At 44.3% G+C, this 20,978-nt stretch overlaps 1 protein-coding gene across 3 annotated transcripts in view; it reads left to right on the top strand.

Moving 5' to 3' along the window:
• RAD51B (RAD51 paralog B) overlaps nucleotides 1–20,978 on the top strand; it is a 401,339-nt gene that overhangs the window by 367,488 nt on the left and 12,873 nt on the right. The window contains exon 12 of one of the 3 annotated variants that reach the window (XM_048485433.1): nucleotides 13,837–14,777. The exons of the other annotated variants lie outside the window; for them this stretch is intronic. Coding sequence (XP_048341390.1) covers nucleotides 13,837–13,848 — 12 coding nt within the window. The 3' untranslated portion in view covers nucleotides 13,849–14,777. Of the gene's footprint in view, nucleotides 1–13,836; nucleotides 14,778–20,978 lie in introns of those variants that run through there. 3 annotated transcript variants of the gene reach the window in all.

The following is a 20,978-nucleotide window of genomic DNA, read 5'->3' on the forward strand; positions in this document are numbered from 1 at the left end:
AGAAAAATCATTATTATTGTTTGCTATGGATGACACCATTTGGGTGTGCTTTAGCAGCCACCCAAATGCCACTGTTCCCTGTTTCTCTTCTCATCCACTTCAGGCCAGTACACTGCAGAGGCACAATGGAGCTCTGAAATGATGTTTCTCCTATTAAGCTGCTTCAGCCTCCCCATCTTACCTTTGGATTCTCAGGTTGCTTCCTTGTTCACTCCCCAACTTGGGGGGATTCAACAGCTGGACATCAAGGTTTAATATAAGTTCTGAGGCCTTTCCATCCCCGGTGGCCCAGAAGATAGAATAAGGGCCAAATCACACACAGTGTGAAAATGTCACTGAACCCCAACAATTGCTTTCCTACTGCAATTACTCCTGGGCCATTTTTGCATGTCAAAATTGAACCGGCGTGACCACGGGAAATATCTTATGCAGTCAAGAATTCCGCATGGCTTCTGGAAGTGAAGCAGGACTGCCCCGGCGTTGGCCACGGGTTGATATTAAGTTCTCTTTTTTCTCCATAACTTTCAAAAAATCACTAGCAAGATGGTGCTTTTCCATATCCTCCTGTAATGTAAACCCCACTTGCTGGCCTGCAAGAAACACCATGGGGGGGGGGGGGGGGGCAGGGGAACCCAGGGCAGAGACTAGCGTATTTTACCTTGTGCTCCCCTTGCCGAATTTCTGGCTTGCCCAACCCTTTCCATTCCTCCCTCCTCCTCCGTCACTCCCAGCCATGCTGGGCGCCCCTCTGTTGGCAGTGCACCTGACCAGCCCTGCACTTCCATCTTCCTTTCCTGATGCTGGAGCAGGGAAGGGGCCAGCCAAGGCCGGGACAGCGGCCCTCCTCCCCTCCTCCTTCGTCGCTCCCAGCCAGGCCAGGTGCCTACATCTTAGAAAGCATGCCCTGTTTTTAAACAGGACTGTCCCACGTTTTCACAAAACCATAAGTCACAGAAACCGGCTCGAAGCCAAAGGACCTAGCCCGTCCCTGGGCAGGGGATGACATGCTCCTCAGCCCATTGCAAGATCTGCAGCTGTGGCTTGACTCCTTAGAGAGGAGGCAGTACTGGGGCGGGAAAAGTTATTTCCGTGGGGAGGTCAGGTTTCGCTGGTAAAGTGGAAAAAATCCCCAGGGCCACTTTCTTATTAAGAGGAAGGGATGAGTGGGGGAATGCCATCTTCTTGTGGGTGAACAAATATATCCCCCCTTTCAAGGGGAGGGAGAATGTCATCTCTCAACTACAGAGGGAATTCCATCTCTCCATTCCAGGGAAGAAATGCTATTTCCCTCTCCAAGGGGAATTGCCACCTCACCTTGCAAAGGTAGGGGAATACCATGTCTCCCTTAAAGGAGGAATGCCATTTTCTTCCTCATGGGGGAGGGGATGCCATACCTCCTTGCAATGGTGGATGAGTGCCATGTCCCCCTGTAATGGAGATGGAATGCCATCTCTCCCGTGTGTGGGGAATAGTATCTCCTCCTTGCAGGAATGTGGCAAGGAGGAGTCTACAGGAGCAGCCACTGCCGCCCCCCGCTCACACGCTTTCCTCCTATCCTGCCTGGAAAAGGCATGTTGCTATTCATTCCTCTTCTCTTCGTCCTTCCCCCTTTTCTTTCTTTATCCACAGTTTCTCTCTCTTTGTGGGAATGGGGGAGAATGATGCCATGTATGTGACACAACCAGCAGCCAATCAGAATGTGGGAAATGGAGGTTGTCCGCGCATGCATGGAACAGATCGCAGGGCAAATGAAAAAATCCCTGGCTTGTGCGGAAACAACTGGAGCATTACAGGGGCAGAAGCAGGGATCCGTGCGCAGGTACAAACCATGGCAAAATTGAACCGGTACGTGAGAGCCTGGTTCTACCCTGGTGCAATTTTGCCGTGCAAAAACAGCCCTGGTTGAGCTGTGTTTCCTTGCAGCAGAAACCTAAGAGGCAGGAAAATGGTTCAGCACTTCCCTGGCTGTTTCTGTGCTCCAAATTGCTATTTTCCAACACTATTTCCTTAGTTGTTGGGGGGTTTGTTACATTTGTGTGTTATGTGTAATTAGTCTCTAATTCTGAAATTCAGAATGGGAAACTGTAGTGCCAGATGCTCATTTGAAGAAAGACTTTTAAAAAATCTGGCATAACCATCTGGAAAGCTTTATGGAATTCAGTTCTTGAAATACCAGAAGGATTTTCAGAGGTTCTGTGAGAAGGAAACATACTTAATTTCAGTTGGGAATAGTTATGATCTCATTGAGTCACAGGAGATGAAGTGTAAACCCCCCCCCCCCCCGGTGCTTTCGGCTGCCAGTAGATTCTCCCACCCATGTTTTATATGCCCCTTTTCCAGATTGTCTCACTACAAGCAAAACTAGATGTGATATGTAATTGCAAGTCTGTCTTTTTCCAAGAGTTTAGTCTGTTTGAATGAAAATCAGCCTTAGGAAGTTTAAATAAAGAACAGAAAAAAGAAGCGGGGGTGGGGGGTGGGTGTTGCTTAATTCTTTCACTTCTTGCCATTTGCCCACTCAAAATAGCCCTATATTTCACCCACACACACTGTGGGGCATGCTTTTTAAAAACCAGTCTTCTCACCATCTGCAGTTTGACTGCAGTTTGAAGTCTGACCCCCAGGTGATCACATCCCACCCTCCTGACAGAGTCCAAATTCTGTTGCCAATGGGAAAATGAGACAGGTCGGCCTCCTCTCTGTGATGCAGTGGAGGCCTGAACACACAAACACACAACATCTCAGCCTTTCCTTGCTACTGGACTTTGTACAAATCTTTATGTTCTGTTATTGAAGACAGGAAAGGGGGAAATCTCTTGAACTTTATAAAGACTCACTAATTCTTTTTTTGAAAATGCTACTATTGGTGTCAACTGTATACAGCAAAAATTGTTTAAGCAGTGAAACCAGCAGAATATTGGTTCATTCAGGAAGTTGGTAAGGGGTTGACCTCATTTGTGAAACTGCATATTTTAAGCAGCATTTCAGTCTGTTTCATGAAAGCAGTGATACATTTGCCTGAATCACGTAATAAGCAGAGGGTTTTATGAATAGGGATAAAGTCCTTCTGAGGTCACCAATTAGGCTGGGGCTTTACTTCTTTTATGAATTAAGTAGAAGCTTTTCTCCATTCATAATTCATTATTACTAGAGATATAAATTAGGCAGAGGCTTTGTCGATTTCCAGAATAAAACCCTCTTTTCTTTTGCCTCTGGAGAAGAGGCCCATACAGAGTATCTTCAGTGTGTACATGCCAAAGTATCATCAACTAAGCCTAATGCAGATGCATATCTGCACCTATCTTACCCACACATCAAACAACGGTCTTCCCATCTTGCAATGAAAAATGGGAATGTGTGTGCACACTCCCCTGCACAGATAAGTAGAAGAAGAGTTTGGATTTATATCTCGCTTTACTCAACTGTGAGGAGACTCAAAGGGGTTTACAAATCCTTTCCCTTCCTCTCCCGACAACAGACACCTTGTGAAGTAGATGGGGCTGAGAGAATTTTTTTAAAAAAACTATCCCAAGGTCTCATAAATCACTGCTCCTTTTACAACCCAAGTAGTCATAACTTGTGGACAGGCCCAGTCCACTTGTGCAATGAAAACTGGATATTGTGGCTTTGGGCGAAAGCAAGGACGTAGGTAAGGGGAGGTTCTCGGGTACAACCCCCATTCAAGTCTGAAGCTCGTCCACCCGTTTGTGGGTTTTAAAAACATTTTTAGTGTTTTTTTGTTTTTGGCCTGCAGAGGGTACATTGTTTAGGCTAGCAGCACCAAACTTTCAGGGATTGTTTGGGGGAATCTCCTGATGATACTACCCAGGTTTGGTGAGATTTGGTTCAGGGGGTCCAAAGTTATAGACTCCCAAAGGGGGTGCCCCCATCCTCCATTGTTTCCAATGGGAGCTAATAGAAGATGGGGCTACACCTTTGAGGGTCCATAACTTTGGACCCCCTGAACCAAACTTCACCAAACCTGGGTGGTATCATTAGGAGAGACTCCTAAAGATACCCTAAAAGTTTGGTGCTGCTAGCTTAATAACTGCACCCCTGACAGCAGGCACCCCCTAAATTTCCCCAGATTCTCCTTTTAAATCCACCCCCTTCTGCATGGATTTAAAGGGAGAATCTGAGGTCCTCAGTTTAGAAGAAGAAGAATAATTTGGATTTATATCCCCCCTTTCTCTCCTGTAGGAGACTCAAAGGAGCTTACAATCTCCTTGCCCTTCCCCCCTCACAACAAACACCCTGTGAGGTGGGAAGAAGTTCTGGCAGCCATTGATATACTAAATGCTACCAAATCCCCTGGCCCAGATTGCATTCACCCAAGAGTTCTTAAAGAGCTCAAGCATGAAATTGCTGATCTTCTCACTTTAATATGCAACTTATCCCTGAAATCAGGCTCCATCCCTGAAGACTGGAAGATGGCCAATGTCACACCATTCTTTAAGAAAGGATCTAGGGGGGACCCGGGAAATTACAGGCCAGTCAGTTTGACATCTGTTCCTGGTAAATTAGTAGAATCTATCATTAAAGATAAAATTATAAAACATGTAGAAAAGCAAGAGACCTGCTGGAGAAAGGAGAGCTTTCCAGCATGGCTTTGCAGAGGAGAACCAAATCCTGTCTTACCTGGAAACTTACTAGAGTTCTTTGAGAGGGTGTAAACAGGCATGTGAATGGACAGGGGTGAACCCGGTGGACATTGTCTACTTGGTTTCCAAAAGGCTTTTGACAAAGTTTCCTCTCACCAGAGACTGTTGAGAGAAAACCTTCAGCAATGAAGGGAATAAGAGGGGAAGTCCTCCTATGGATTAAAAAACTGGTTGAGAAACAGGGGAAACAAAGAGTGGGTGTAAATGGGAAGTTCTCACAATGGAGAGATGTAGGGAAAGTGGTGTCCCCCAAGGATCCAAATTTTGGGGACCAGTGCTCTTTAACCTATTCATGAAATGACCTGGAAGTAGGGGGGTGGAGTAGCTGTGGTGGCCAAGTTTGCAGATGATACCAAATTATGTGGCAGGGTGGTAGAGAACCACAAAGGATTGCGAAGAAGCTCCCAAGCTGGGACCCTTGATAAATTAGGTGAGTGGGCTCAGAAAGTGCCGCAAATGCAGTTCAATGTAGCAAAATGTAGCAAGTGATGCACATAGGGACAAAAAAATCCAAACTTCACATACACAGCTTACAGGGGTCAGTGCTATCAGTCACAGACCAGGAAAGGGATTTAGGCTGTCTTAAGTTGATAGTTCCATGGAATGTCTAAACTCAATGCATGGCAGCTTCATGAAAAAGGCAAACTCTATGCTGGGGATCATTAGAAAAAGGAATTCGATAATAAAACTGCAAAGATTGTCATGCCCTTATATAAAAGAAGTGGATGCCGACCGCGACTTGGAGGTACTGTGTGTCCAGTTCCGGACGCCGCATCTCAAAAAAAAGGATATTGATGAGATAGAAAGGGCGCAGAGAAGGGCATAACAAGGATGGATTTGAGGGACTGGAGCACCTTCACCTGGCGAGGAGAGGCTGCAGCCGTTTGGGACTCTTTAGTTTGGAGAGGAGGCGGCTGAGGGGGGATATGATTGAAGTCTACAAAATTATGCATGGGGTAGAAAATGTTGACAGAGAGAAATTTTTCTCTCTTTCTCACAATACTAGAACCAGGGGGCATTCATTGAAAATGCTGGGGGGAAGAATTAGGACTAATAAAAGGAAACACTTCTTCACGCAACATGTGATTGGTGTTTGGAATATGCTGCCACAGGAGGTGTTGATGGCCACTAACCTGGATAGCTTTAAAAGGGGCTTGGACAGATTTATGGAGAAGTTGATTTATGGCTACCAATCTTGATCCTCTTTGATCTGAGATTGCAAATGCCTTAACAGACCAGGTGATCGGGAGCAACAGCCGCAGAAGGCCATTGCGTTCACATCCTACATTTTTTTTTATTTATTTTTTTAAAAAAACCTTTATTAGGCATAAAACCAGTGCCAAGAATTTCAAATACAATAAAAAGATCATTATTGCTCAACTTGCAGTACACCGAGCAAAAACATAGCAACAGCTTCAGATATTTCCACACTAGAGCTATTTAGAAGCTTAGCCATTTTTTTAATTTTATCAGAGGGCATATAAATCCTGTTGGTAACTTACAGTTCTCAAATTGGTTCTGATGTTGTTGTACTCCTTGAACAATGGAGGCAGAATAACATGAGAAAAGTGTTACAGTTGTATCAGGACAGAATTGACAGCTTTACAGCTCATCTTGGTGGAATACCAGAGAATCGAGCTTGAAGATGTGCTGACGGAAAAGAGTTACACCTTGCTCCTGGTCATGACCCATCTGCCTATTGTAATTAATAAGTTATTTGCAGATATATAGCAGGGCTAGTTTTCTGAGGGATAATCCCAAAGACTATTGGAGAGCAAGAGCTTTGTGCTTTGCTCAGGAGAAAGTGGTACTCTTGATCAAATAATCTAGACTTTAGCGATGGTAAATCTCGTGGGAGGCGGTGAAGGCATTTGTAGGGCCTCCCAAGAGAGAGCCCAAGGAAAAAGATCTTTTTTTCAATATGTAGCCACCATTTCGAAAAGCTGAAGCTCTCTCGATTTCTAACTTGGGACAAACTGTTAGGGGTCAGTGCAAAAACAAAGACGCAGCCAAAACTTAAAAGTTACAACCCATGCCCTTGTTTCTAATAAATGTTGCCCTGATTCCAAACAAAGAACACCATAGGGGACACAATGCGGGGTGCCAAAGATCTTATAAAGGAAATTGGATTGGATGCTTTCCAATTTCTGGTGCCATGCTTGGATCCAGATGGGGATACCATACAAAAGGTGCTGGGCCACCTTAGCGTTAAACACCTTCAACGCTGCTGGTATGTGAGCTCCCAAAGGCACTTGGTGGGCCACTGCGAGTAGCAGAGAGCTGGACTAGATGGACTTTGGTCTGATCCAGCTGGCTTGTTCTTATGTTCTTATGTTCTTATGGGTGGGGCTGAGAGAGCTCCGAGAAGCTGTGACTAGCCCAAGGTCACCTAGCTGGTGTGTGTGGGAGTGCACAGGCTAATTTGAATTCCCCAGATAAGCCTCCACAGCTCAAGCGGCAGAGCAGGGAATCAAACCCGGTTCCTCCAGATTAGAATGCACCTGCTCTTAACCACTACGCCACATTGAAAGTGATGCTGTTTCAGGGTGGGGGATAATCCTCCAGGCCCAGCATCACATTCTCAATGTTGTTTAACTGGGAGATCCCAGATTCTCCCCTTGCCCCAAAGGTGTGGGACTTTCTAAAAAAAAGGAGGATTTGGGCTCTCTAGTTTAAACACCATTGAAAGTGATGCTGTTTGGGGGTGGATTCCAGCATCACAGCAGCTGCTCAGGGATGGGGGCACAAAACTCAGATTTTGCACCAGGCTCCATTTTCCCTCTATGCCTCTGCCCAGAGGGGAGGGCAGAAGGAACTGCCAGCTGCTGGCTGGGAGCCCAGCTGGTGGGGGCCAGGGGAGGGGCAGGGCGGGGTGGGGGAGTCTGCCGTCCCCGGCCTTGGAGAGCTGCTTTTATAAGCACTAGGTCGGGGGCGGGGCTTGGGGAGGCATGGCCTTGGGGAGGCATGGCCATGCTAGGGGCAGGTGGGGTGTGGCCCCACCCCCGAACCCCCCCCCCTAAAAAATCTATACCTACGTCCCTGGGCGAAAGACTCCAGGGTTTCTCTTCTGGGAGTGCACAGAGCAGGGCAGGAAAATTCCCTGGCAGATTTACTCAATCAGGACTTGCAAATACAACAGGAATGGTCGTGAAACCAGTCCAATCGAGACCCAGTGTTCAACACTGTGTGGGGCTTTGCTCACTTCTCCCCACAACAAGAAATGCTGTCAATATTGCTCACAAGCGGGGATAGGTCCAAAGGGGATGCCTTTCAATTTGTGTGAAATATATGCCCCCGCACCCCCCCTCCCCCCGCAGTTCCCTCTATGTCCCAGAACCATTGCCAAGATCCAGGTGGACAAAACATCCTGCGTTTTGATCGCCCCTTCCTGGCTGCCAACTCTGCACAAGCTGGACTCCCACATGAGGATTTACTCCTAATAAACACTGTGATGTACCACAATATACCTTCCCTCTGCCTGGAAGCCTGGCTGATTCTATAATGAACTCGAGCTCCCTAAGGGTCAAAGAGGTTCTCTTATAATAATGCAAATCATCTACCCGTAGATCATATTAAGCCAAATGAAGAAGGTTCATTGGTTGGGCACAAGAAAGGAAAGTTAATCCTATTACATGTAAAATGATTTTGATATTTGAGTACTTAGTGACATTAAAAAATTGTGGACTGGCAAATTCATATCTGAAAGTGCAGTCATATTTGCTTTCCATTTTGGAATAGACTCCTTTTCCTGTTTGCTAACCGTTTTTGTGGCAGATTTTTCAAGGGTTTGAACAATTTATACCCACAAGTGAAATCTCCCATTCTCCAGTGGAGTTTATCCCTGGTGTTATCTAAACTTATGGGTGAGCTCTTTGAGCCCCTAGTTTCCTGTGATTTGGCAGTGCTTTCATACAAGACAGTTTTCCTGGTTGCCATCACCTCAGGAGGATAAGGGACCTTCAGGCTCTTTTGAGCGAGCCCCTGTTTTTGAAGTTCTATGCAGGTAAGATAGTGTTGTGTCCTAGTTTTGAATACTTACTAAAGCGGATATCCCTTCCACCTTTCAGAGGACATAGTCCTTCCTGCATTCTTCCCAAACTCAACAATGAATGCAGAAAGGGCACTACACTCTCTGGAGTGTAAGTACTTCACAAGGTGCTGCTTTTTTATTTGGAAAGAACAAGGTCATTCAGGCACGATAATAATTTGTTTATTGCCTTTTCTGGGGCTCGTAAATAGAAAGGAGTTTCTATGCTGACACTGTTCCATTGGGTGTGTAAAATTATTTTGAAAGCATACAGTTTGTCAGAGATAGATTGCCCAATCAGGATTAGGGCCCATTCCACAAGAGCCCAGGCTTTGTTGCAAGAGTGGACCTCCACAACATTTGCCAGACTGCAATGTGGTTGTCTTCCTCAACTTTTGTGCAGAACTATGCTGTGGATGTTGATTCCAGAAGAGAATCTGTGTTGGGGATAGCAGTTTTAAAATCACTGTTTAGAAGAGCATGGCAATAAACAGTTTTACTTACCTAGCTGCTTTTTTGAGCAGAGTGTTTCATTTGTAACACTTACACCCCACCTCTTGTCTTTGTGGTCTTGCTTGCTACTCTCCCATGTGAGTCTGCACAGAAGGCCATAAGTAAGAAGAACAAGGTTGCACTTACCTGTTGTTCTTAGAGTCTTCTGTGCAAGCACACATACCCTCCAGCCTCCCCCATTATGGACTGACCTGTGATCTCCTCATGCATATGTTGGAACATGCCCACAGCAGCGACAGAAGAACTGGAGGATTCTCTACGCCAGTGGTGGCGAACCTTTGGCACTCCAGATGTTATGGACTACAATTCCCATCAGCCCCTACAATTGGCCATGCTGGCAGGGGCTGATGGGAATTGTAGTCCATAACATCTGGAGTGCCAAAGGTTCGCCACCACGGCTCTACACCCTCATATATCCATGACAATTTAGGTGAGAAATCTTCCCTCCTCTTGGTCAGGGGAGGGGGAGAGAGTTCTCAGGTCAGTTCTAACAAGTTATTTAAGAGAAGCTGGCTAACCTCCGTGGCAGGCCTGAGCATGCACAGACCCATGTGTGCCTGCACAGAGGACCACTCTATGAACAACAGTTACAGGTAAGTGAAATGTTGTTCTATTCTGAAATCCAAACCCTGTTTAAAATGGGCTAGGGGGTGGTGGGCTCTCTAGAGCACGTTGCTGTGCAACTACTGTCTCGTGGGCATGTTGCCTATATGTAAAGATAATGTACATGCATGGGTGCTGTCCCCACAATCAAGAATGTTCAAACAGTAGCATTCTCAGTTACAAAAAAGGGAACCATTAATACCTCTCTTCATTTCAGACACTTCCAGGTCGACCAGTATCTTGGACAATGACCTGGTTGGAGGTCAGGGCAATGGAGCCATCACCCCTACTTGAGCCCTGGGGGAAGGGAGGGTATAAATGTTTTAAACAGATAAATTGCACCCAGTAACAACAAGAAATACTTACTGGTTCTGCTCAAACTCTTAATAAATAATGTTACAATCTGTATTTTATTCCATAATCTAACTTCAGGGGGCAGGGAGTTACATTAATTCAGTGTGAAGGAAGAGAAGTTAAATGTACGGTCACCCAGAGGCAGAGCTACCAGGGGGTCGGGGTGTTTGCATTGCACCAGGCACGTGCCTGGGGAGGGGTGGAAAATCCCCCCTGCGCAGTGTCCCCCCCCCCACACACACACACACTTACTTTTGTGAAACAGTGCAAGCTGGAGAAGCGGCCTGTTCCCTTCAGGCTGAAAACATCTTGATGGGAACTACACTTCCCAGGAGACCTTGCGAGCTCCAGGGTCTCATGGGAAGTGTAGTTCTCACCAGGCTGTTTTCAGCCTGAGGGGAACAGGCCACTTCTCCAACCTGCACTAAGGTAAAGGGGGGGCAGGGCGCTGCGGGGTGGGGGTGGGGGCAGAAAACACAGAGTGTTCATTGGGCGCACTCTTTCCCAGCTATACTTCTGCGGTCACCCTTTGGGCCTCTCACAGTCTTAAAAAGGATGTGGGGATAAAAGGAGACTTCAAGCTGCTTCAATCATAGGAGAATACAGATTCATACTGATAATCATGCCTTTATCAGCACTCTCTACAAATATGTATAAGCAGGATGCTTTCAGAGCCTGCATCTTGCAGAAAACACACTCACAAACGCCATCCCCCTCTGCAGACTGCCTAGTGCTCTGAATTGGTCATTTTTACAGTTCGGGATTGTTTGGCAATAATTAATCTTAAGTTAAGAGTGTGCTTGCTTTCAACGAGACATGCTGAGTCTGCTGATAAGACCTGGTTCTCCCACCACAGGTACTTTCTGGGCTTATGGCTCTGCCATGAGAGAGGAGCACAGTGCAGATGTTCAGACACACTGACATCTTACTTATGACATGGTATTTCAGGGCATTAAGAGGAGTCCTGGGATTTGTTGGAAAGAAACGCAGAAAGCTGTTCCTTATAAACAATCTGCAAAGACCCCATAATTTTCATATAGCATTCATATGATGGCAGGAAAAAGCTGTTGGGCGGAACCTCACACAAGAGGAAGGAAAAGAGAACCATATTTTGAGCCAGTTGAGTCCAGACAGAAGGAGATGCTTGTACAGTTGGCAACAGATAGATTTTTGTTCTCTCTCAGCCTTTGGCCTCAGGGCTTATATAACAGAGAAGACTTTTGTGTGCATGAGTGACAGCATGAGCATTGTATGCTTGATCTGTGCATGAGAAAGAAATCGCCTATGTTGCTCCTGGGAACAGATGTGCTTACAGTCAATTGCATTTGATATCTGAAATCTAGGCCAACCTGGAGTTCACTCAGACCAGGGAGGAGTATAAGGGGGAAGGAGACACTCTTACGCAACAGGCCTGTGTTTTTCCCTTTCTAGCCATGCCTACCCCCACTACTCCTGGAGTATGTTGGCAGCAGCTCTGTGGGTTTAACCAGAGGTTATTGAGATGAACATATCTGTAAATGATTGGGGCAGAAACTGGCTTTGTTCAGTACAGAACTTTCTGTAGGATTGGTCCCATCCGTCCTATCTGCAGCTTAACATCCGCTCTAAACCAATCATCATAATTTTAAACAATCACATAAATTGCAGCTTGATGGTACAATTTATCTTAATTGTACATAGTTCCTTATTATTTGCTGTTAAAATTTAAATTGTCATATGGCGCAGGAGACTTTCGAAAGATAAAAGTTGCAGAAGAGGCTTTGCAAGGGTTGCCAACCTCCAGGCGGGGTCCGCAGTACTCCCACTATTAGAACTGGTCTCCAGACAACACAGATCAGTTCCTCTGGAGAAAATGGCTGCTTTGGAGGGTGAAATGTATGGCATTATCCCCTACTGAGGTTCCTCCCCTCCCCAAACCATGTTCCCTTCAGGCTCCACCTCCAAAGTCTCCAGATATTTCTCAACCAAGACCTGGCAACCTAGGCTGGGCTCAATTGCTCTCAGGCTGTGCTCAATGGCTAACTCACAGAATACCTGTGACAAGGCTGTTCTACGCACAGTCTTAAAACAGGGCTGCCTGGATGGATGCATTCAACAGCAGAAGGTGTATGTGAGGAGGGAGTGCAAGAATCTTCTTGACTACCTTCCTCACAGTTCTTCTCCCCCACCGCTTTTTTCTCAGCTGAAGCCCAACTGATGAAGGTAACCTGTGGATAGAAGTTCTGCATTCTTTCCCCATTGTACTCCTTTTGCATTTAGACTCCGATCTCACTATTTATTTCTGTGCACTTAGGGGAATTCAGTGTTCAAAAGATCCCATTTAGTTTCCTTCAGAAATATCATGAAGTGGTGGTGGGTTTGCCAGCCTACCAGTGGTCCACCATTCCTAATTACACAAGGGGATAGGTACACCTGGAGACAATTAATTCGATAAAGTCTGCACCAAATGGCTATTCTGGTGGAATACCAATCCACCCCTCTTTACAATATCTTTCAACTGCTGGAAAATCTGTATTCTCTGTCACCAAAGTGACTATAATAAAACAATTGTTCACAATTTAGTAACAAAATTGTAATGTGCATTAAAATTTTACCTCAGCTTCTTATACATGCCTTATAGTCTGCTATTGCTCATTCATCATTTTCTCAATACGAGTTCATAAATCATACTGTTTGTTCATTATGTACATGGAAGTCTCTTACTATAAACAAAAAATTGTAAAGCAAACACAAAAATGGCCAAATGGCTTCATATTGTTGTGTTTAGATGCATCCTAAAATATTAAGTTGGGCTAGTCAACCTCTGGTTAGGTTTGATCTCGTCAAAACTTCTGAATAGCTCAAGACTTGTGCAACATAAAATAGACACTCATCATCATCATCTGTTCTAAAACAAAATGAAAAAAAAATTAAAGGTATAGAAGCACACTTGCAAGAGTCCATAACTTTGTATGAACAGTATCTATGACGACTCTTTCTCTTATGATCACATCCCCTATAAAAATACAAAATAGTTGCATATTGTTACATCATTTACCCACAAAGATAATTGTGCCCAGAAGAAGTCCTGTTACACACTGGAACAGCAAAGGACAGTTTCACTCCTACGTCCTTCTTGTGTTTTCAGTGGAGGGACCTGTCTCTGCCTCCCACGTGTGCTTTTTACTCTTATGTGATGCCAAATAAGTTTCAGCTGTTTGATGATAAGAACGATGAAAATTCACTGGTTTGATTCATTAAATTCCTTTTCATTATGAGACTTTCATGTACACAAACAGAATGATTTGTGAACTCATATTGAGAGAACTGTGAATGAGAAATAAGCAGACTATAAGGTATAACAAAGAAAAAAATGGATGTACGGAACAATTTTGTTTTTAAAAAGCCTTGTGAATAATTGGTTTTTTATATATTTACTTTGGTGACATAGCAAACAGATTTTCCAGCAATTGGAATACATTAGAAGGTATTGTAAGGAGGGGTGAATTGATATCCTTCCAGAATAGCCATTTGGTGCAGACTTTTTTGGATTAATAGACTCCAGGTGGTGACTAAAGATCTCCTGGTATTATAACTCATCTCCAGATGCCAGCATTTGGAGGGTGGGTGCTTTAGAGGGTGGACTCTGTGGCATTGTACCTTGAGAGTCCTCATCTTCTCAAATCCTCTCCTCCCCAGGTTTCACCGTAAAATCTCCAGGTATTTCCCAACCCTGAGCTGGCAGGCATATGTGGCAGCTACCTGACTATAGAGATCTCTCCCGGAATGGTTTACCTACCAGCTAATCTTTGCAGGTTTGGGGGGAAAGGTGTGAGATGATGATGTTCCAGAGAGATTTAAGAACTGAACTGAATGTTACTATGTGATATGGTATTTTGAATTTTGATGCAGTTGTTGGGATAATCCCATTTTTGTTTGATGGCTGCTTTGCTTTATTAAAGAAAGGTAACAAATTAGATGTTTTAATTTTAAAAAGAGTTTGTGACGCACAGCCTAAGAGGTTGAATAGCTTATGACAATAAATGTGCTTTTGAGTGACAAAGAGGATACCTGTTAATGTCTTATCCTGTATTTGAGCCAGGTGTATTCAATATGTTTTTATACAACTATTATATGAAGTATATGCTTAATAAAGAAAGAAGATTGTGAATTTGAAAACATCTTTGTTTGAGTTCATACATAAATTATTAACTCCTATATGGATTGGATGAGGACAGTCCCCTGTATGGGAAGATCAATTAATATTACCTTTCATTGCACTTATTCTTTTTCTGTTTGTAAGTATTTCTGTCTGAGCTCCTCTATCAGTTGGAGAGGATATGATGGGAAGCCTCTGATGGCTGCACCCTCACCTCCAGTACATGGAAAAACAAACATGGCCATTCTTCTGTTTGTTGTTTTAGTGCCGGGCGCTCCTTCCATAACAAATCCATTTCCCTCCAGGCAGCAGGCTAAGACCTGTTTGCTTATTCTGTCAAGGAAAAGGAGGCTTCACAAGGGGCAGAAACTTCCAGCTTTTATATCCTGTTGATAACAGAAAAAGAAGAGAAGGAGGATCCTTCCCATGTCTGGTCCACCTTTTGTTAGTCTATTGTGGCTTTTTGAATGCTTGCACATTAAATGTTTCTGGGATTTTTTTCTGGCATATATTTCTTTTCAGAGTTTATACATAAGGAGTTTACTCTCTTTTAACAGTGCAGCTGTTTAATGCATACTTAAAACACAACATATACTTTTCTGTATATAGGTGAGAGTTTAATTTGAAACAAAGATCTGAGCCAGAAACCTGCAGACTGAAATGTCATAAGCTGGCATAAAGAGTTTTCGTTATAATAAAGTGTATGCTTGTTATCAGTACTTGCTGCTGGTTTCAACCAATATCGATTAAAAGTTACTTTTTTGAACATCTCTCATTGGGAATAATTCCTATATGGAGCTGTTTTTGCACAGTGAAGCTCTTTTATCCATGACTGTTCCAGCAGACTTCCAACTCCTGTTGCCACTACTGTCCACATAACCAGTTATTCTGCAGTAAGGATCATGAGAGAGACAGTGAGCAAGACTGGACAATACTCATGCCTAAATATGATGGGAATCACAGTTGTCTATTGTGATGGGCAATCTCAATCCAATCACCTATATTCTTCTTGCCACCTTGTATAGCCAGAGGAAGAAAATGGGAACAACAACAAAAAAGTGTTAGCTATGCCATGACATCACTTCTGGTTTCAGAAGCAGAAATAACATCATAATGTTGAAAAAAAAAACATGAAGATTTAGGAAAGTATTGTGTGATGCCATGGTGTCATGGCATTATCAACACAGATTTTGAAGTCTCCACCTCCAGTTTGGTCCCAGGTAGGAAGGGGGGCACAGTGAGAGTATTCCTTAGCTTCACTGCCCAGCCAGCATTTCTGCCCCATTTGCCATGTTGCTGACAGCCCATATGGCAGAATAACATTTTATGGTGCCCAAATGCAACATGCACAGATTCAGGTCATGTGAGCAACATAGATGCTGAAACTGTACCCTATATATTTTAGGCTTGGCCCCTTCTGCAAGTTAGCCCATCATGTTAAAAAGAGAGAGAAATTATTCCAAATAAGAGATGTGCAAAAAAGTAACTTTAAATCAATATTGGTTCACACCAGCAACAAGTACTGATAACGAACATGCTTTTTAAGATAACTATTTATTATAATTGGGGGCAGAGAAGCAAGACACAAGTGCACTTTCACTCAGCTCTAACAATATAGAGGTTAGATGTTGGACCGGGAATGGGAAGAGCATGGTTCACATACCCACCCTAGTGATGTGATGACCTCTGGCAGCATACAAAAAGAGATACTAGTCCTTTAAATGAACTTCAAACTTTTATTTCAGCCTTTTGTACACCAGTACACTTTTTCCTCTCTGATCCTAATTTCTTCCTATAACTCCGGGCAAACCTTCTGTCTCTCTGTCCACCTCCTTCTTCGTACTGCCCCAGAGCTTGCCACTTCTTGTATCCTACAAGCTTCCCCTATGATTTCTTCAGATGGCCCACTCCTGCCTTTCATGTTCCCTTCTCCTTTGCCATTCTCTCCTCCCCACAGCCACATCCAAGCTGAAGCTGCCTGCGGTTGATAGGCCACAGCAAAACAATCCAGTCCCGCTCAGTGCATTGCAAGGGTTCAGGAGCCTATGGCCATATTTCTATGCTTGGCCAATGACCCTCCTGTCCAGTGGTGGGATTCAGCAGGTTCACACCACTTCGGCAGAACTGGTTGTTAAAATGGTGCTTGTAAACAATCAGTTGTTAAATTATTTGAATCCCACCTCTGCTCCTGTCCTGTCCTGATATTTGACTGTCTGGCATCATGGTCTTCCTCCCTGCTGGGTCAGCTTCAGCCTCTTCTGCTCCCTCATCAGCTAGCCTGCTGGCGTGGAGCCACCGTACCTGCTATGAAGCTTTGAGTCAGTCACTCTTAGTCTGATTTACCTCAGAAAGTTGTGGTGAGGATGAAATGGAAGAAGGGAGAGAATTATGTATGCTGCCTTGAGCTCCTTGGAGGAAGGGAGAGAAGAAAATGTCATATATAAATAAACTTTTGATCCATCTCACTATGGATGCACATATAAATCCACCCTCCCAAGTTAAGGGCAATCATCAGAGTTCAGAGCATCTTATGCATGCAAATACTTGCCTCGCCATCAGAAGGAAGGCTGAGCAGGGATGTAGGGAGCACTAGTCTTGTTGCCTCAGGGTGAGCATTCCTGCTGGACTCACCTTTCTGCCTTGCTTGCCCCCAGACCATATTTCATTTGCATTGTTAAACAAAATTGCTAGTAGAAAAGGAACCTGTAATCTTCACCTTAGAGGAACACAAGATAGAATCAGACTCATTATGCTTCTTAGAGCAGGGGTGGGGGTGGGGAGAGGGCAAAATCTTGACTGTCTCAAGTGCTCTGAAACATCAAATGCATCAGGAAGTCTTGACAGTTGTGGAGAGCGGCTCCTGCCAACTGTCCACCATTAATTGCTGTAAAGTGCCAATTTTTGTTTTTGCCATATTGTGCAAAATAATAATAAAAGTGCCAAATTTTTAATCGCCTTAGTTACTCCTGTAGGTATTAACCAGGTTAAGCTTGTTCTTAACTCTCTTCCCCTGAAATCCCTGGGGTGGGTTGGCCTACTCCTGTTTGCTGAAGTCATCCTAAGATTGGCCTTTGGCACTACTTTAAATAAAATGGCTATGTTAATATACCTGCGCAGTGGGAGATTACATAGCTTCTGAAGAATTTAAACAATTGTTAAATTACATGTTGTTATTAAGAATATAATCCCTTATTTGGGGCTTCAATCCCAAGGTTTTTTTACTGCCACTGTTATACAGCTCAGGCCCTGTCAAATAAACAGTTTTAAAAGTCTCTGCTTGCAGTGGAAAATGAAGGGCTGATTCCAGGCTACTGCACAAGGCAAGGCAGGGGACTGTTGCTGAATACTGGCTGAGTATTCCCCCTCCCCCACCACCCCCCACCCCCGCTCTGTGCTTTTTTTAAAAAAAAGATGTACATTTGTGCCTTCGCTGCACATTTTGTTGAGGGCTGGTTTTAGTGTGAAGATTGTTGTCCTGTGACAAAGGCTTATTCCTTCCATGTATTGGGGGGCAGAGGAGTCACTACCATTCCATGCTATAAAGAACTAAATAACCCAATCTCCCTAAGGAGAAAAACTAATTCTAATGATACCGTTAAAATTAAGGCCATGTGCTACTGAAACAATTTGCCAACTGCGCAGCATAGTGTAGAAGTTAGAGTGTCAACCTTGGACTGGGGAGACCAAGATTCAAATCTGTATGTGCCAGGAAACTAACTGAAGCACCCAATCTCTCTGTCTCTGCCTGACCTTCCACATAATGTTGTTGTGAGGGAAAAATGGAAACAGGGAGAGATCCTGTTCACTACTCTGAGCTCTTTGGAGGAAGGGTAGGATAATAATGTAATAAAATAAATACCCATATGTGTTCCTTGCTTAGCATCTTGCACTTTGTGTATCTTACCCCTCCTTTCTTTCAAGAAATTGAGGGTGGCAGGCATAGTTTTCCCCATCTCCGTTTTATCTCCCAGCAACTCTCAAGGCCCCTTCCACATGGGCCAATAAACACAGGTTAAGGATGGGAAAAAAACATTTGGGGGGGGGGACTTTGCACAGATCCCGCCCCTAAAGCGAGTCTGCCCCGTAGTATTTTCCCCAAACTGTTTTTTTTTTAATCGCACTATCTGCGAGTCTTTTTTAAAATCCCAGGTTGCAGCTGCTTGTGAGCTAGTGAGCAAATGGCCAGGCAGGAGGTGCTTTATCCGGCTGCGTTTTCCTTTTTTTAAAAAATTTCCCGGCTTACATCTGCATAGCCATGGAGGTGCAAAGGGTCGTATCGTGGGACAGCATGGCTGTGAGGTTCATTTGTGCTTGCCTGCATAGTTTCGCATCAGTGGGAGGTAAATAAAAAAATAGACACACTTCCTTGCAAAGGCGCAACAGCAACCTTGTTTCCGTGAGCTCCAATCACTGCCTGCACGGATGCATGCGAACGCGAAAACAGGAAAGCAGGTCACTTTATCCCAACTGCAACCCGCTGTAGATTTGCTGGGCGGAAAGGGCTTGAGGAAGGTTAGGCCGAGAAACATCCCAGCAAGCTTTATGGCAAAGTAGGGATTTAAACCCAGATACTAATTGGAGACATTTGAGTGTGATGGATTTATAGCAGCACTCTTATGTGGAACCAGAACTCAGCGGACCTCCTATGACCTCTCTGCACGTGATTCTCCTTGTGGAGAAAACTCTAGTGGGTACTTTCTAGAGTCAGAGACTGAATTAGCATGCTTGGCAATCACAAGTCATTTAAGGACCATGCTGGATTATTGGGTTGCTAGCATTGCTACTGCAGAACCAATGTTGTTGCTAGTATCAAACTCTTGAGGGTTTGTTTGTTTTTTACTATTTTTAATGGCTTTTCCAGTTTTGGCATAAGAAAAGATGCTGTTTGGATGGAATCCCTCAAAGAGTATTTAGGTAGCACTAAAGTAATACACTTCTTGAATAATCTCTACAGAAATGCTGAACACCAATAGTCTTTGTTCATGGGAATGCCCCCTCAATTTTCCCAACACTAGAAATGATAAGAGAGAGATGTTATCTCTGTTCTTTGATGACTGGGAGGCTTGGCAAAGAACCCTGCAATATCCTTCATGTGGCCAGGATTTGTCTGTCATAAAAATGCAGCTACTTAAGCATGATATGGCAAATTACTGTATCCTGAACAATATATTTTACCAATGCGAAGGAATGAGTAAGTGGGGATGAGAATTCTGAATCTATCTACAATAAAATTTGTTGTTGAGACCACCACTGAGTCTGCTTCCTCAGAAGCTTGGCTCCCAAGTCTGCAGCCTCTGGATAGCTTCCATCAGAAATGTATGTCACATTTCCTTCCAATGAAAGCCAAATATTTACATTAATCCAGGGTCACCCAGAGGCCGCTCTACTATCACGAGTTGGAAGAGGCTATTATATAGTAAACCAAGGAGAAGGGGGAGGGTTAGGTGGATGGATTAACAGAAGCCTCTGAAGTAAGTTGTGAGTTCTCTGTTTCAGCTGTACACTGTTAGTAAACAGAAGAGCCAGGGCCCAGCAGGATAAGCTTGAGCAGAGAAGGTAAGGTATAAGCAACATAGTAACTAGGGTTACTCCACCCAGCAGGATTCTCTGCGCTGTTCCCATCACTGCTGAGACTGCAATGCAATGGTTGCCAGTGGATCTTTCACACTGGGAGAGGAAGGGTCCCTGCAGACTTTCGGGTGTGTTTTTGTGAAAATATTTCCCTCCCAGTCCCACACGTACCCCTCAGGGACTTTGCATTGGCTGCCAGGAGCTGCCACCTCTAACATTTTAATTCTTCATGCATATGTTATAAGGTAACAACTCTATAGTGACATATACACAGATGTCATTATCATGCCAATCATATCCTTTAACTTTTGGTTTCTTTGTCTGATACATGGAGAAACGGGAGGGGGGGTTGAAAGGATTGGTCAAGCTATTTGAGAATGATTGATTGGTCAGTGAATTCCTCCCCCACACCCCTCGGGAATTCTCCTTCATGGGTGGAGAGGATTTCTGAGCATTCCTCTGCTGCAAGGGGGTACATGTGTGGCAAAGAAACACCCATATTGACTTCATATTGGCATGCTCTTGGAGAATGCAGTGGGACACTTCAAAAAATGCTTGGCTACTCTGGATACAGCTAAGCAGCTGTGGCCTTAATGGCTATCTCTTTCAAGGTGAAGGGGGCATTGTTGCAAACAGCATGGTGACATTTCCAGTTGAGCCTAAGAATTTACATCACAGTGCATGTTATACTCCGGGAATTTCCCTCAGTATGTAGAATCTCCAGAGCTCTCCAGATGTTCAGGAACTACAATTCCCATCAGCCCCTACCAGCATGGCCAATTGGCCATGCTGACAGAGGCTGATGGGAATTGTAGTTCCTGAACATCTGGAGAGCCGCAGGTTCCCTACCCCTGGTCTATGGTATTTCCAATAGAGATGAAGTGGGGCTCCTAGAACTGTGGTGGCGAACCTTTGGCACTCCAGATGTTAAGGACTACAATTCCCAGGACTACAATTCCCAGGACTACAATTCCGGACTACAAGTCAATTGGCCATGCTAGCAGGGGCTGATGGGAATTGTAGTCCATAACATCTGGAGTGCCAAAGGTTCGCCACCAGTGTCCTAGAACATTGCCATTGCTTCTGAACACTCAACTAGAAGTGACTCATT

The sequence above is a fragment of the Sphaerodactylus townsendi genome, linkage group LG02 (assembly GCF_021028975.2).
Source record: "Sphaerodactylus townsendi isolate TG3544 linkage group LG02, MPM_Stown_v2.3, whole genome shotgun sequence".
Lineage (NCBI taxonomy): Eukaryota > Metazoa > Chordata > Lepidosauria > Squamata > Sphaerodactylidae > Sphaerodactylus > Sphaerodactylus townsendi.